This window comes from Falco peregrinus, chromosome 11 (genome assembly GCF_023634155.1).
Source record: "Falco peregrinus isolate bFalPer1 chromosome 11, bFalPer1.pri, whole genome shotgun sequence".
In the NCBI taxonomy this organism is placed as follows: domain Eukaryota; kingdom Metazoa; phylum Chordata; class Aves; order Falconiformes; family Falconidae; genus Falco; species Falco peregrinus.
In genome coordinates this window covers 18707651-18724253 of record NC_073731.1, presented here as the reverse complement: position 1 = coordinate 18724253, position 16603 = coordinate 18707651, and the positions used below count along the sequence as shown (strand labels likewise).

Below are 16603 nucleotides of genomic sequence, written 5' to 3'. Positions count from 1 at the left end.
AAAAGATCTAGCCCAGCAGGGAACTTAAAAAGCCAGCATAAAGGGTGCCACTGGGCGATCATCTGATAGATCACCTTAAAACGTCCTGAACCAAGTTTTCATAATACAGAAAAAGAACACAACATTTACACAAATGTATATAACTTATATAGACAAGCAAAAAGATAAGCAAGAACAGTACCACACATCAGCGTCTTTTTCCTTTTAAAGTAAATAATCAAGTGTAAAGTAAGGTCATGCAAGCTCCCAACAAACTACTCAAGGCAATTTAAAATGCCTCAGATTGCCAGCACATAAAAGGAAATAACGTACCTTCTACAGATACATCACCAACAGAATCGTGGCTTTATAGCTTAGCATCTCACTGGCATACAGAATGAAGGTTGTAATGTGCCGAGTACCAATTTCTGTAGCAGTGCTGGTACCTACCCCACCAACATCCCATACCAGAGACCAGCCCCTCAGGTCTGCTAGGAAAATTGTCTGAGGGGACACTCAGTAAACCTGGTTAGCAGCTGGTCTGTACTTAGAGCAACAAAAGTGTTTCCATCACCGGATTTATTTTTACTTTAAGAAAACGCAGCATCGCTACCGCCACCACCACAAACAAAACTAACCCCTCTTCCTTCCTCCACAACCCCCAAAATAAACAAGAAACAGAGCAGTGCCTCAGACAGGCCCACACGGAGCAAAAGGGGAACACTGGTTACTTAACCTGGCATTGGTGTGAAAATACATGTACTTCAAATTGAAAATTGGACTGGTCTTTCAAGAAACCATATTAAAAAAAAAAACAGCAAAAGCCACAAAGTCAGTAGATGTTTTGATTTGTCTTATTAAAAACTGGGTAAGATATAATTACTATATATCACAAAGAAACATTAACAACACTTTAAATAGGTAACTAAGCATGTAATGGAAATTCTAATGCTCTGGCCCAGACCTCAGGATAATTCTGCTCATTTAATTCTTCTAGGAAAGTATAAACTTATAAGAGGAAAGAAAAAAAAAAATCAAAAAGATTGCATATCACATCTTGTGATGCACTGCCAGGTAGTCTTCCAAATGTCAGAATACACAACTCTGTGACAAGTAATGAAAGTTTCCAGGAAAACATCCTGGCTGAAACAAAAAGTCTGGCATTCATTCTCATGAAACGCCAGAGAACAGGGGGGTGGAGGGAAGAATTCTACACTCTTACTTTGCCCAAGCACTTTTAAGAGCTGTTCAGTAAACTAATACACCAGAAATGGAGAAAAATGCAGCAAACATTAAATGTCTGTATTGTCTTTTGATGCCCAAGCACCATCTCTAACCATAAAGTGTTACAGTCCAATGCACAGATGTCATGTAACTAATGTCATAATCATGCCTACACCAAACTAGAAATAAAATCCACAGGAAATCAAGGATCTGCTTGTACAGCCAGTTTCAGGATCAGTGCCACAGTTTGGTAAAAGTATATTAAAAACACAGTAAGTTGCCCATCTTCTCTACCTGGAAAGCATTTCCGTAAGTTGCACAAAGCCAGCGTATGCCAATTCAAATGCACCCCTGTGCCTTGATTGTAGCAGATGGTGTTTAAAGTAATCCCCAATATTTTTAACCTAAAAAAAAAAAAAAAAGAGAAAAAGAAAAAAGCTATTTGAAATTATATGTAGACAATTAATTTATATGTAGACAATTAATTTATATATGCAAGATACTTCTGCTACTAAAAGCAGCAATCCTACTCCTGGCTGGAAAGGCCACTGGCAAAAGCAAAAAGCAACTAGAAGTACTATCTTTAAAAAAGCCCCGAACACATTTACCTTAAGGATAACAAATAATACACTCTACTTTTTGAACTAAAAGGATAGGGCTATGTTTTTTCTTAAAAAGAAAAAAAAATAATAAAAGGACATAAAAATTAGCTATTTGTCTAAGAGGAACACACATTTTAAGAGAAGAAAGGGACAACTCTGATTTTCAGAGGAAACAAACTTAATCCTTCCTGTTTGCCTTCACTCTTACCTAAAAACCCAAGGAAAGTATCTACTAAATCATATCAGCAGAAACAAAAACCTACAGAATTATTTGAGAAAGATTAAAAAAAAAAAAATAATCAAACTTCAAAAAATGTCCCATAGAAAAACAAACCTACTTTAGCTATTTTAAGACTCTAGGTTTCTGCATAACTGCCTTTGATTACTAGAAACAAATATAAATATGAATACATTTTTTTAAAAAGTTGTATTTATGTAGTGCTGAAAGCTACATTTGTCTCAAAAAGTTAAATGCTATGATTTTTTTAATATATATTAAATATATATATATATATAAAACTTTCACTAATAGTTACTTTCTAGACTTCAACCAGGATACTAAGTTTTTAAAGTGTTTGGAAGTTTTGATTTCCACACAATATCATTCTACAGAAAGATACATTATTTTTTTTCTCTAATTCACATCAACTTTCAAGGTCTACATCAAACTTCCAATATAGTTTGCTTAAAACACATAGCACATAGTTAGTTCATGCAAAATGTTCTTCAGGACTATTCCCTAACAGTTCTTCAGCAAAATGTTCTTCAAAGCTTTCATATAAAACCAAGGATAAAATCATGTCAAGCTGCTTATAGAATTCTGCTTATTCTGTTATTTATAAAATAATTAATAGTAATAGGCTGACAAGTAATTAAGATGTCAGAGAAGTTAATGTTGCATCTAACTATATGGTTTTCAACCCTACCATTAAGTAATTCATATTACCCAAGCAATGAGATTGCAGTAATTGAAAAGAAAAGGAGACAGTCTACCACTTACTTCCTGCAGCTAAAACCCACCTAATGTGAAACAAACAGTAACTGGAGATATTTGAGCTAAAACAGTTATTTCTCTGCGTGGGTTTTTAAGATACCTACACTGTTTCAGGTTTTTTAGCCCAAAAGCAGGAGTAAGTGTCCTTTTTTCAGCATGAACTGACCCACAGACAGACCAGCTCTCCAGGTGTGTAAACAAAACCAAACCAAGAAAACCATACACATGCAAATCAAATTACTGTCTTGTTCCACCACCACCCTTCTGTTTTTAGAATCATTCCTATGGAGATTTTTTTTGGGGGGTCACTTAACTTTCAACTTTACTATTTATATTTCTGAGTTTTTTGCAACAGCCACGTTGACTAGAACCTTACTTCAAACTGAACTGTGATATATCCATTTCCACTCATAAGCTACAGTTTGAAGAAAAAGCACTGCCATAACTCAGTTCTCGTAAATGACATAGGTCTGATCCTGAGGCAAGTGGATAAGCATGGATTCTTATCTAACAGCATCACGCCACCCATGTCCATCCAGCTTCCCTGTGTCATAAAAAACAGCGCTTCATATATCAGGATGGAGAATAAGTCAAGGAATTCACATTTTCTACAACATCACAAAGATCCACAGCAACCGTAAAAAAAGGCGATCCAACTAACTTTGCTTGCACAGGAAAGAACACCGTTGTTCAAGCTAAAATATTCAAATACGGAGTAGGGAGCAAATATCTTGAATACATTTGATAATCTTGGTCAAAAACCTAGAGTACAACAGGTTAGTCTTAGTAATGCAACACCCAACAATTTATAGGGCCATGCTTGCTGCCAAGATCAAGAATCTCAGTATTCAATACACAAAAATCTGTACAAAAGGTTCTGAAAGTGCTCTGAGAAAGTGTTGGTACATTTATGCCTCCGTATCTCATTTTCCTGGCAATAAGATGCCACCAAAGTAGGGTCCCACATTCTAGAGAGTATTGTTCCAAACCATAAGGAGAAGATGGCTTTAAACCCACAAAGGACTGCAAAAGCACCTGTTAGAAACAACTAATAGCCAGTGAACTATTGCCAACGTTACTGAACTCCAGAGGAGATAGACTGATTACATTAAGAACCAGGGAAAGGTGTTTTTTTGGTGGGTTTGGGGGTTTTCTTTGTTTTACATTCTTCCATGAATAGAACAAAGTCCAAAGCAGCAAGGGGAGCCACACTTTTGCACTGATGGCACAGATAAGCAACAAGTACTGAGGGCTGTCAGGACTTTAAAGTCTTCTGCGTACTTCAAAGCTCCACCACAAGGGCTCAGATCAGCTCTCTCCAGTTAACGTTAAGTTAAGTGTCCAGTTAACGCAAGCAGAACCCCTGGCATCAGGACAGTACCAAGTCTTCTACTGCCTGTTTCTTTTCACTTTAGTACACAGTTCTGGCAAGCTAATCTCCCAAAATTGTCTTCAGACTTCACAGGTGAGACAAAAAGGAGTTTGAGGAAGAGTTACAAGTTACTCCAGGCTTGGAGTACTGTCTTACGATTTGCAGGTCATATGACAAAATTGAAACAATCTTCATTAGGTATCATGTTGTTGATTACATGGTGGTTACTAGGACATGACACTGATTGTATTGATTGTCTTAACAGGCAAAGCTCTTGGCCTGCCACCTCTGGACTTTAAGGGTCAGATGGAGAACGAAAGATAGAATATATATTTGAATATTCTTCCAGATATACTAGGCACTTCCTATGTGTATTTTTAAAGGCAAAGCAGTCATTGCAAACGGCTTAGGCTTTGAAGACTGACAATTCAAATACAGTATTCTAAGGCTCCTCAATACATGCATCTCTAAAGCAAGGAGATGAAGATGTGTATAATGGCATTTGAATGCCATGGAGACCCAATCTCTTACTCAAAAAACAAGGAAAGTGCAAATCTGATATTGTCCCAACTTCCTAGTAACAAAAAAAGCTTCAAACCAAAACAAAAATCAAACAAGACATGCCTCTCTGTAAACTTCTCCTATATAGGTACATATCACAACAGACAGCATTTAGAGCTACAAAAAGAAATGAGAATTAGTGCCACAAGAAGCTGGCTACCACCACACTGCCTACCAAGAAGCACAGTTCTGTTGTGTCATTTCTTACTGTGGACAGAAAGACACTGTCTTTTCGTTTGGATGCTCAACTAAAAAGGGGGGCAAAAAAATAATCAAAAGACTATGCACAAATTCAACACTCAGTATCGTTCTTTTGTGTGAATGAATTGCAATATTAACACTGATCCAGTAAGATACAATTTAACAGTTACTGACCTAGACACCAATCAGGTACCAAACAAGGAAGGCTTTGCAACAGGATGACAGAATGGCCAAATGGTGCTACCAGATTTTTCTCAACTATTACATAGCCCTGACTTGAGGCAGTATGATCAAGGTTTCTCTCAAGTTTTCTCCCTCTGTATTCTTAAATCTTTTTTAATACTTACAGAATAAAAGAAAAAAACGGACAATTTTAAGGGAAAGCTCTACACGCGTAAGATAGCAAAATCCAATTCTCTTATTCAACAACACTGAAAAATGTTTAATAAAAGCCTGAAGCCACAGCAGTTCTGGTATTGATGCTTTAGTTCATTTATGATCAAATCCCCCGCAGCCTCTTTCTCTGTTTTGTTTTTTTTTAACAACAGATTAAGTCAGTTACAAAAAATGCAGAGAAAATGCCCACGCTTTTTCCTATTAATATTTGTTACACATTCAGTCAAATTGGATTTCCTTGTGTGGTCCCCCACAATCCTGAGGAAAATTAGGATTTCAAACTGATTTCTTATCAATTAGCATCCTTCATATTAGAATGCAGACATTCTGTTTTACAGGAAGACATCAGAAGTATGAAGAACTTAATGAGACATCTATAGGAAAAGAAGGTATGTTGCTTAACAACATAGTGTTTCTGAAAGGGCAGCTACTAATGTCTGCTTTCTAAATAAAGACAGAGATGCTACAGCTCGAGCTGACTCATTCTAAAATACCAATTCATTTTTCACTCGGAGCAGATTAAGGAACATAATGGTGGAAACACATATCTGTTCTCTCATCTACCCTCCAGATCTCTGCAACAATACAAGCACAGCTGTTAACCAGATGAAAATGTGAAGGCTAGAGACAATGCAATAATAAAGATATTAACATTATTTCCATGGTACCACAACATTAGATAACATAAGAACTAAGATCTGCAGTACATTATACTATGATTTATTTTAAGATGGAAAGTTCTAACACCTTAGGAAAAACTAAATCAGTATTTTCTGTTGGAAAGAGATTAAAAAGTAGTATGTCTTGCATACTTCAACATTCCATGTAGAGATTGGTTGTGTTGAAGCCATATGGAAATGAAAAGGTCATCAATTAAGAACAGAAATTTAATAAACACAAAATATTTCCCAAATAAATGCCTGTGGTAATCTAATTTATTGTAAACACTGCATTCAACATCCTACAGGAGACCCAGATGGCTTATTAACATTTCTGATCTCTTAAGTCAAAAAAATTGGAGGAAAAAGCAAGTCACATTACATACAAATTATTCATAATTCAGCCTCCTGCGGAGGACAAGAGTACAACTAGTCAGCATGTTTGTTTGACTTTCAGAATTATTGATCATGAAGTTCAGTTAATGAAGAGTTTCAAGCCAAATTCCAACATCTCGAGTTCAAAATGGAACAAACCACACTTAGAAGAGGAAGTCAGTACAGAGGATTTTTAGCAACTCTGTTAACGCCTAATATATACCAAGAGACACAGAGGGCAAGGGAGGAGGGCAGGCAGGCATTGGTACCCCTAAACACAGCATATATCTTATAAATAACCAAATACAATTAGAATTAAGATTCCCTGAGTTTGTTAGCTATGTAATAATTTCTGTTACTACTACAGTTATGCCTTCCAAATACCACTTTATCAAAAAGTAGACTGTTAACCAAGTATTAAAAAAAAAAAAAGAAAACTATAAGAACATGGCAATAAATAAAACCACACCAAACTTTTCCCATACATAAAGTACATTTAAGAAAAAAGTTTTCTGAAAATTGCCTTTCCCCTGCCCACCACCCCAAAATAAAGCAAAGGTTTTATAATAAAAATTACATCCCTACCTGTTCTACAGTAATCAACCCATCTGAAGGTTCAGAAGTAGCCTGTGAAGGCAGAAGTTTACACAGTGTCCCTAAGAGCAGAGATACTTCCTTCATGCTTCTCCAGCAACATACAAGAACCATTTGAGCTGTGACGTCACACGTTTGCCTTTCTTCACCTTAAAAATAAAAATCAACAAATGTAATAGTATCACTCAAGGTTCTCAGATGTAGACTTGTAATTTAAACTTCATTTAGCTTGATCTTCTTACAAAACACAATTAACTACGAAAAAAATGTCTAGACTAGCTAACCCAAAAGATAATTTGGTTTTGCTGACCCTAATTGCTTCCACTCCTGAACATTCCACTTGGGAAAGGCACCAATATACCACTTCACAAGGAAACTGCTATTTTTAAAGAGTAGAAGAGGTCTTCTGGTCACAGTTGCTATTCACCTGCACACTGAACTACACAAACACAAAACTATACAAACTTTAGAGCCAGGCTCCAACAAACTCCACGTCAATCACCAACCCAGCCTCACTGGAGGTGACCAGAGTTTTAAGCCAGGAGCCCGCACAGGAAGAGGCCTGGCAACGGCCTCCCGTGTCTAACGCAACAGCCCCACCTGGCGGCCACGGGGCCACCAGAACAGAGCGGCAGACCCGCCCTCATGAAACAAACCCTCCGGCCCAACCAGAACGATTTTAAACACAGGAAAAAAGCCAGGTAAGGAAAAAAAGTTCAAATATTTAAGACTTGAAAAGCTTGGAAAAAACAATTAAATTTAAAGATTTACAGATACTCTATTAATTTCTTCTGACATACACTAAATACACTGACGTTTACAATTTCTTTATCACTGTAAGGCTCGATTTCATAGCTGTTATTCATTGAAGTAGACAAATACTAACATTTTACTACTGGAATCTTTCAAACAGAAGCTTCTGCTTATGTAATTTCATGCAACAAGTTTTACTGCATTAACGTATTCCCCCCACTAGCCTTGTGTACACTGGAGAGGGAAATCACACCAACACCTTTCAACAAGAAATCAAAAGCACTGCGCGACAGAAAAGGTGTTAAAGATTACCTGGCCAGGGCAGTTAAGGCAATAGAGGCTAGGCCAGTATCAAAACAACTCATTTTCACTTGCGCTCTAAGAGAGATTAACCACAATCTTCCAGAAACACAGTGAATAGTCTTTAAAACCATGCCCATGAATGAGCTTCTGACAGATTTATTGAAGAAATGAAACATTATACAATGCAACTAAGTTCCAATTTTGATCACCCACTTAAAATGCCTGCTGTATAAAGAATATCTTGATTTAATTAGTAATACAGCATTGGATTTACCTCTTATTTCTGTGGAAATACTTTCCATTGGCCTGCAGTCAGCCAGCTTTTCAGACTGTACTTTGCAGTGTTCTTTCAAAATTTTTGCTTGCATAAAATAATCATTCGTGTCCTGTGGTTGTATCTCATGCAGAATCATCTGCAGGCGACCTGCACTTTCTACACATTAAACAAGAGGAATATTTAGGATAATTTTGTTTTTCACTTCCAGCTCTTTATACAAATGTAATTCCTTTTGGGTATCTAAATACAAAAGAAAGCTATTAGCACTAAAAAAAAATAAATATGAAACTATGGTGATTACAAGGATTAAGGAAGAAAGAAAACTGGACTTAGCAGTCATCTGTTTTGAAAGAGATGCAACATAATCTGCAATTTTATTTTATTTTTAGTGCAGAAGTTAAGACAACCTCTATCAGAAGTTAAGAGTGGCTTAAGATTATGACACAGAATGAGAAATTGAAAGGGAGGGGCGCTAGCTCTAGTTCTGAATTGCTGTAAGACAAACAGAACTTCAGAAGGTTCAGATTTTAACAGAATTCTTTTGGGGTTTTGTTTGTTTACCTGAATCACTATCCATTGGAATAAGACCCTCTGGTGATGAGCTCTGCACTACTGGTGATACTACAGCAGAAAGTCTGTATGACATCAGAATGAGCCTGGCCACCATTTCCTTCCATTCAGCTACCAACACCAAGTTACTTTAAAAAAAAAACCAAAACCAAACAACAAAATCACAAACAAAAAGCAATACAACGTGAATTAAAAATAACTTTACATTTAAAAGAAAGAACTGACATTACAAACAATTCCTCAACACTATTTATGAAAACTATAAAAAGGGTACAGTTTTAGAAGTCCTAAGACTTTTTATACTCATATATATATATATATGAGTTTAATACACACAAAGGAAGTATCCAACAGCTGGCTAAACAGTGCAACAGCCAGTAAGAGTTCTGAGACACACAGATACTGGATTTCATTACAAATACTACAGTGTATTTTTGTGCTCTCCTGAGTAGCTTTTCCACTGTGCTTAAATACAGAGTTACAACTTACTATTCAGCACTATGTTTTACTTACTTAAAAGGCAATTGCCGCAAAGCTCCAGTTATACAGTGCACTCTGCCATACATTGGGAATGATGCTGCTGCTTGAAGCAGAGACTTCCTAGCTCGGAATATTTCTTCTTCAACATTTGCCAACAAAAGCTTGATCACTAAAATTTTTAAAAATACAGATTTACATTACATATACGTATACTGTATCTTCTAGGAAACAAGTCTGTGTTAAAGAAACAGGAATAAAGGCTGTTTACACAACAACTCAATAGAAAATACACAGTAATTTCGTTGCACTCTTTACACTTCTGTCATTTAAATAAAAGTTATTGATTTTGTGTTACGTAAACTCCAGCAATACTTGGTATAGCCAATTTAGTCTGTCCAAATCGAAACAGTAGATGTGAAAAGCACAGCCCAGATCCTATGGTCAGGGACAATTCCACAGCTCATCAAGTCAAAAGTAGTCACCTGCCATATACTGAAAGTCAAACCTCACCCTTAGAGCCAGGTTAATACAACCAACAGTTCAGCACAATATTAAAGATAGGAAGTTTACTGTTAAGTATTTGAATCTTACATTAGCCACTAAAGAACCTGCTATTTTTCAAAGATACATGTGCCTATTATTTTTATATTTATACCACGTGGCATCTCAAGGTCAGAATCAGAATGAATTGCAGACTCAGGTAATGAACTACAGATAACCAACAACAGGAAATGATCTGTAACAATGAGACATGAGGTTACCCATGCATTTGCTTCATTTAGGGCAACCACTACTATGCCTCAAAATCATGATTTCACTGCATATGAAGAGTATTAATAGGCACCTGTAGAGAAGACAATAATGGCACAAAAAAGTATACAATAGTGAGTCTACTAAAAATTACATCCAATGCTTTATTACAAATAATGAATTTAAATATTTTAGTTTTATTGCAAGTTACAAAAGGTGGAGGAAGTCTGTTTAACAAATTTGCCAAATCTGCCATCTCTAAAGCCTCTCACCTTTCAATCCAGAGGCACTAAACCAAAGAAAAATATTCCACATGTGAACAAAGCCTAATTACCGCAGAAACATTTGTGTAGGACTGCAAACCACTCAGAAAAATGGTTCCAAGTGAACAGAGCTCCAAGGGGCAGCACTGCAAACATCAAGTACTGGAACACGACACATACCAACTATGGCTGCCTTCACTCTGGGTGAGCAAGCTCTTAAGAGGAAGCAGAGGTACCCTTCCTGCACCTTATGTGCACAGTTTTATCAGGCTAGCTACCAGGGCCTCAATGTTACTTTTCCTCTGATCAAAATAATAATAAAACCCATGTTCTAAGAACATTAAGATAGCCTCAACATCAACAGAAGGCACCTGGCTTCTTAACAGCAAAACAAACTATACTTAAAATCCTATCAGAAATAAGCATGTCTTACTCATTATACCTCCTACCACAAGCCTTAAGGAAAAGCAGTAAAGTTTCAAACAAATATAAAAAACATGGGGGTTCATTTCCCCAAAAGCTTACCTGCTAGAGTGTTCACCTCCACTGTACTTACTGATGTGTTTTCATCCATCTGGGCATTATGCTCAACCCATTGTTCTAAACAAATATGCTGTAGTCCTTTATGATGTACTAAGAAGTTCAACAGATATGAGGCAGTGACACAGTCGTATGGCTTCGTACTTGTGCTAAGATCCACTGCTGCTTGGAACAGGAGACCTAGATTTTCAGAATCCTGAAAAAATCCAGTATTGCTTATTTTACTGAGCTTCCATATTGATTTAATTACGCTACTTAGCACCCTGGAATCTGCTGCTTTTCAGTAAGTTTGCTGCTACCTATTTAAGAAACACTTTGTACACTGATCACCTTACACTCAAAACATGCCTATGGGTGTATCTAGCAAAGATACAATTACATACTGAGGATGGGGATAGTCATTAATAAAGCAGCATTCAAACACACCACACTTCACAGGAGGATGGGTTTTGGTGGTTTGCTTTGGTTTGGTTTTTTTTGGGGGGGTGGGGGGGGGTGTCCCCCCCAAAAAATACTGTGTTTTATCTGCTAACAGATATCACAGAGAAGCACGGTTTATCAGGAAGCAGTATTTGTCCACCAGTAGTTATTAATTTATAATTAGTTTTTTATGAAGTCATAAACAGAAAAATCAGTATCAAGTCAAAGGGCAAAAACTGGCAGACATCAAAAAAGACAATTCGATAATGAAATCTAAGTCCAATCAGAAAAGAAAAGAAACACAGAGCTGAACTGCTTAAAATACAAAAGTAACCAAGTCAAAATGCCTCAATCATTTACAAATGGAAGTCACAGCTAAGCAAGGAGCTTGCAGTAATTAATTATCTGATAGTTCACAGCTATACCCAATGAACTTCCCAAACTCATTCGTCCATTAGTGAAACAAGCCTCCTTAGGTAAGGGCAGAAGCTGTGTAAAAATATATAGAAGATGCTACTGATTAACCCTACTGCAGGCAACTTGGAATGACTTCTAATTTTCAGGAATTACACTTTATACCTAACCCAAATATGGAACATTCATCTTTCATGAAATTACTCTCTTTAAACCATTTTTAATTACATACCTGTAATTTAAATGCAACATCACGTAGTTTCATCAAAAGCTTGAATGCCAGAGCTTTTACTTCCTCAAAAGTACTGGCAAAACACTGGATCAAAGTTTGGACACGAGTAGAATCAATCTCCTGATCCAAGTGAAAAATTCTTACCTGGCCTGTTCAAAGAAATCAATGTCTTACACATTTTTTTCTGTAACTTTCTCCACAATGTGCACTGTATTCACATTTTCCTTAGCTATACTAAAAAAAGCATTAAAATAAAATTTTAGCTAAAGCATTATGATAATACAGTTTACTTCTCTTATAGGTCTTAAAATGCCATGTTTACTGTTGAAAAAAACCACAGTTACCATATAAAAAAAAGTTACTCTCAGTAACACAGAAAGTAACTTGTCGCCAAAACCAGAATCCCAGTTATTCACATTAAATTTAGCATTGAAAATAACCTTTACTTTAGCTTTAATTATTTTCCTGGAAGTATGTAATTTTAGAAAATATTTCCCCTCAAAGAAGGTTTATAAATTCAGTGTTTTGGGATTTGGTTTTTGGGGTTCATTCTTTCACAGGAATAATCCTCTAAAATGGAAGCCATGACAATTTTTTGCTTTTAATTTTGATTCAAAGGAGTCATGACTTCATGCAACTGACTTGTGCTGTAATGAAGCCAGAAATTTTAACATGTAAACAAGCACACCACATTCCAGCACAGAACACAACATCAGCTAAATCTCCTTTACAGAAGTTATGTCAGGCTTCTGAAATCCTAAAGCTGCTATTACAAACAACTCTCAATACAACTTTATTTTGTTTAAAAAAAGGCAGTAACATACTACAAACTCAAAACAACAACATTAATGTGTTCATGATTTATCAAGATTTTTGAGAAAATGTCTACCAAGACGACACTTTTTTCTTCCCTCTTAAAAATCAACTTTTATCTTAACTGTATAATTTCTCTAAAAAAAAAAAAAATAGTTACAATTTAAGACTGAAAACACTTACATCAGCCATGTGATACAGAGACAAGATTTTGCAAGACCATCAATACTCCAGGGCTCTAACTCATACTTCGGGAATTGGAGTTGCCATAACATTGTGAAGAAAATTTAAAATAACCACAGCACATCATCATAAACTGTCTAAGTTGTTCCTTATTTAGTATAATAATATTACAAGGATATGCAAGCCTTTTCAGTCAGGAGTTTTTATGGTCTCAATGTTTTAAATTACATGTTACCAAGATGTCCGCACAGGAAAAGGGGGTAAAGTTATCAAACATATTGAAACCTGTCCAAAAGGGGTTTTTTACAATAACAAAAATTAATCGAAACACCTTGCTAAAAAAAAAAAGACTATGCAAGAAAATCCCAATTTATGGAAGATATTCAACAGGTCACAAATATTTGCGTTTACTTCAATATTCCATTTTCCAATAAAGCTTACTATCCTTCTTTAGGTAAAATGAAAGCGATAAAAGAAATGCCACAGAAATTAAGGACCATAAAAACCATTTTACTTTGGCTTGACTAGCTGGCATAAAAGAAACTTCTTCAATACCTCCCATTCCAACAGCCTTATAGGCTTCTCACCTTCTGGAACAGAAAATATTTCTGCTACTGATCCTAAAACAGTTAGTGAAGAAAATCTGGTTGGGTGTGATGAACCAGGAAACAGTGCCTCAAAAAGTCTGTCACACACAGATGACATGAATTCCTGAAAAATCACAAGAAAAGAAGTTTAAGACAGCTCACTTGCTGCCCTACAAACAAAAGTAATTGAATTCAGGACATCCTGCTTTACATGTTACCCCAAAAATTATGATCTTACAGTTAATTCTGGAAGAATGGAAGGCCTACATTTATAGTACTGACAAATTTCTTGTTTCTTGGAGTACTGTGAAGGTTGGACAATCTTTTTTTTCTTAAAAAAAACCCAAAAAACAACTTTCCCTTCTTCACTCCCACAAAAAGATGGCCCTTGTATCAAAACCTTGAAAATTAGTTGAACAAGAAAAGCAGAACTCAAGACAAGAAACAGTTTAACACAAAGAAACTGATTACATGAGGCTTCAAATAGGAAAAAGGACAAAGATAAAAAAGCCTTCATACTGAAGTCTTCGTGCTGAAGCTGTCATTCATTCTCTCACTGATCATTCTGGAGAGCTAGACAAAGGCTGAAGCTCAACAGGTATCTATTTCAAGCCCAAGTAATGCACATCATTTAAAATTTGCTAGTAAACTGCCAGCAGCTGACAGCACATTTACCTGAAATTTTTTGTTTGGACTGGGGGTACATCTCCAGTCATCCCCACTTACTGCTCTTTCAGTCCACATCACGAAGCAATCCCTCAGAAAATAACCTTTTTTGCTTTCAGAAAAAACTAACCCTAAAGATATCCTCTAAATATTAATGGGCACACAGTTCATGATCTAACAGCACATTTACCAGTCAAAATCAACTTGTGTAAGTGCATACAGAGTGAACAAGGTCCTCAGCACTTTTTCGCTTTACAGGTTTCTTCCTCCTGCACGGCACTATTTCCTAACAGACACAGCCTAACTCCCCCAGAAGTGCTCAAGAACAATGACCTTTCAGAAATGTTATCCACCTCTTACATCTGTATCTCTAGCAGTCTAACTTACTTTGTACTGCTGCAAAATCCCCAAAGGATGCCTTTTAGTTGAGTTTTCAAGTAATTCTTCCTTGGTTTTATTTTGCTCCAATTTATAAAGCACCTGGGAACTTTCCTGTATCCTACAAAATAACTTTTAAAACAAAAGCAAAACATAGGTAAGGCAAGTATCACTGACAGTTAAATAAGGGAAAGGGGGATTTTCAGCTTATTTTCCAGATCATATTGCTTGTAATTTTTAAGAAGTATGCATAGTCTAACACAGAACAGATCCTTCTCTCTCCACTCCAAAGCCAAGTTTTGTTTGCTCCCCATCTCTCTTGTGACCAGCTTTTTTCCTCCTTCATCTGTAGGTCCCAACACCTTCTTCCATCTTTCTCAAATTCATGCTCACTCTTCTTCTCCCACCTCCCCATTTTCTGTGGAATATACATTCCTCTGTAAAAGAAGCTTCAGTATCTCTTACAAGGGAGTTTGACTCGGCTCAGGAGTGCTTCCCCCACCCCTTTTATGACCTACTAGTATTATTTTCCTTTTTTATTACTCCCTCTAACACAATTTTCCCATCTCATATTCCTCAGTCTGCACCAGGCAAGAATGGAAAGAGATGGACTTCTCTTGTTTCCACCAAGTCTATTCTCTCATTTTTCTCCCATGTCAAATGAACTATTTTCTCTTTCACACTGCTTTCTTTTGCCATTAACATCTTCCAAAAACATTCTTTATACATACATGGTTTCCTCATTTCATCCATATCCTTTTACCGTGACCTACATGTGACTTCAGCAACTTCCACACTCAGTCCCTGCAGACTGTAACAGCAGAGCCACATGTCTTGCTGTTCCCTTAATCTTCCTCTACCTTGCCTTCCAAGTCAGGTTGCTGAGGCTGATCAAGTGACTGAATTTGCCTGAGGGCTGGCAAGTCAACATAACTACACTCAGCCTACAACAATGGCACCACAATGTTCATTGCTTACTCTATGGCACGCTGCTTTGCTCTTGGTAAAGTATGCAAACGCTGACAGGATAAGTAACGCTCCCTATCATTCATGATCAAGTTACTGTGCCTATCGCTTAAATTTTTGTTTAAGCCATCCTTGCTTGCAATGACTTATCACCATTCAGTTAATAATACATATGACATAGTCCTGGTCTTAGAGCTTCTACTCTTTCAGATGAGCAACTTAAAAAAAAAAATCTACTGTGTTATTAAATTCTATAGAACTAACATAATAGGTACATAACACATTATTTATAGCTTGAAATTACCTTCCTCAGTAAAGAGCATATCTGTTGCCTTACTGAAGGAGACTGGCTGTTCAAGTTGTACATCATGAAAAACTGAATTAGTTGCATTTCTTCCATAGACACAATTTCCGTGCTACGATGGGTTTCACAAAGTAAACCTAAAGCATCAATGCAAACCTGAAAGATATTTAGATGTTAACCATAAGAGTTACAAGCACCTATGACGATATTTTTGTTTTAAAACAATGTGACAGTATTTAGGATCTAAGCAATTCTTCTAATTTAAAGACACAAAAAAAAGTTGTCCTTTTACCTGATTGTGCTGATGAACTAGACCCTGTTTTATACATTCAGTGGATATAAGACCATTGCTCATGATATTCGAAAGTTCCAGGTGTCCGTGAGCCCTGGCTGTTCTTAGGCATGCCATTAATGCTCCAAGAGCTCCTCTAGCACTGCAAGAGCCTGACAAAAATGAAAGCCAGTAATAATTACAGGTTGATTAACACAATGTACTAATTGCAATGCTTGTTAGAAACCCCCAATACTTCCAACACATGTCCCCTATCCCTTTTATTTTTTTTACCCTATAAACACCAAAAGACAGTGTCTGTCATAGATTAAACGAACTCTAAATCACTTGGTTCCCAAAATGCTTTGTCTTGGTCATACAGAAACCCTGTGAGGTCTGACAAGGCCTTATTTCAGAATTAGACTAAGTTATATCAAAAACTACAAAAGAGTTACTTTCAATAACAGTAACAATTC

The 16603-nt window shown here is 36.5% G+C and overlaps 1 protein-coding gene across 7 annotated transcripts in view; it reads right to left on the bottom strand.

Moving 5' to 3' along the window:
- THADA (THADA armadillo repeat containing) overlaps nucleotides 1-16603 on the bottom strand; it is a 161697-nt gene that overhangs the window by 135564 nt on the left and 9530 nt on the right. For all 7 annotated transcript variants that reach the window (XR_008749141.1, XM_055815966.1, XM_055815969.1 and 4 more), the window contains exons 12-22: nucleotides 16149-16300; nucleotides 15857-16012; nucleotides 14596-14718; nucleotides 13543-13666; nucleotides 11960-12108; nucleotides 10879-11089; nucleotides 9374-9509; nucleotides 8852-8988; nucleotides 8288-8446; nucleotides 6949-7106; nucleotides 1498-1607 (exon numbers count right to left, since the gene is read on the bottom strand). Coding sequence is in view for 6 of the 7 variants with exons in the window: in XM_055815966.1 (XP_055671941.1) it covers nucleotides 1498-1607; nucleotides 6949-7106; nucleotides 8288-8446; nucleotides 8852-8988; nucleotides 9374-9509; nucleotides 10879-11089; nucleotides 11960-12108; nucleotides 13543-13666; nucleotides 14596-14718; nucleotides 15857-16012; nucleotides 16149-16300 (1615 nt within the window). In the remaining variant the exon portion in view is untranslated. The remainder of the gene's footprint in view (nucleotides 1-1497; nucleotides 1608-6948; nucleotides 7107-8287; nucleotides 8447-8851; nucleotides 8989-9373; nucleotides 9510-10878; nucleotides 11090-11959; nucleotides 12109-13542; nucleotides 13667-14595; nucleotides 14719-15856; nucleotides 16013-16148; nucleotides 16301-16603) is intronic.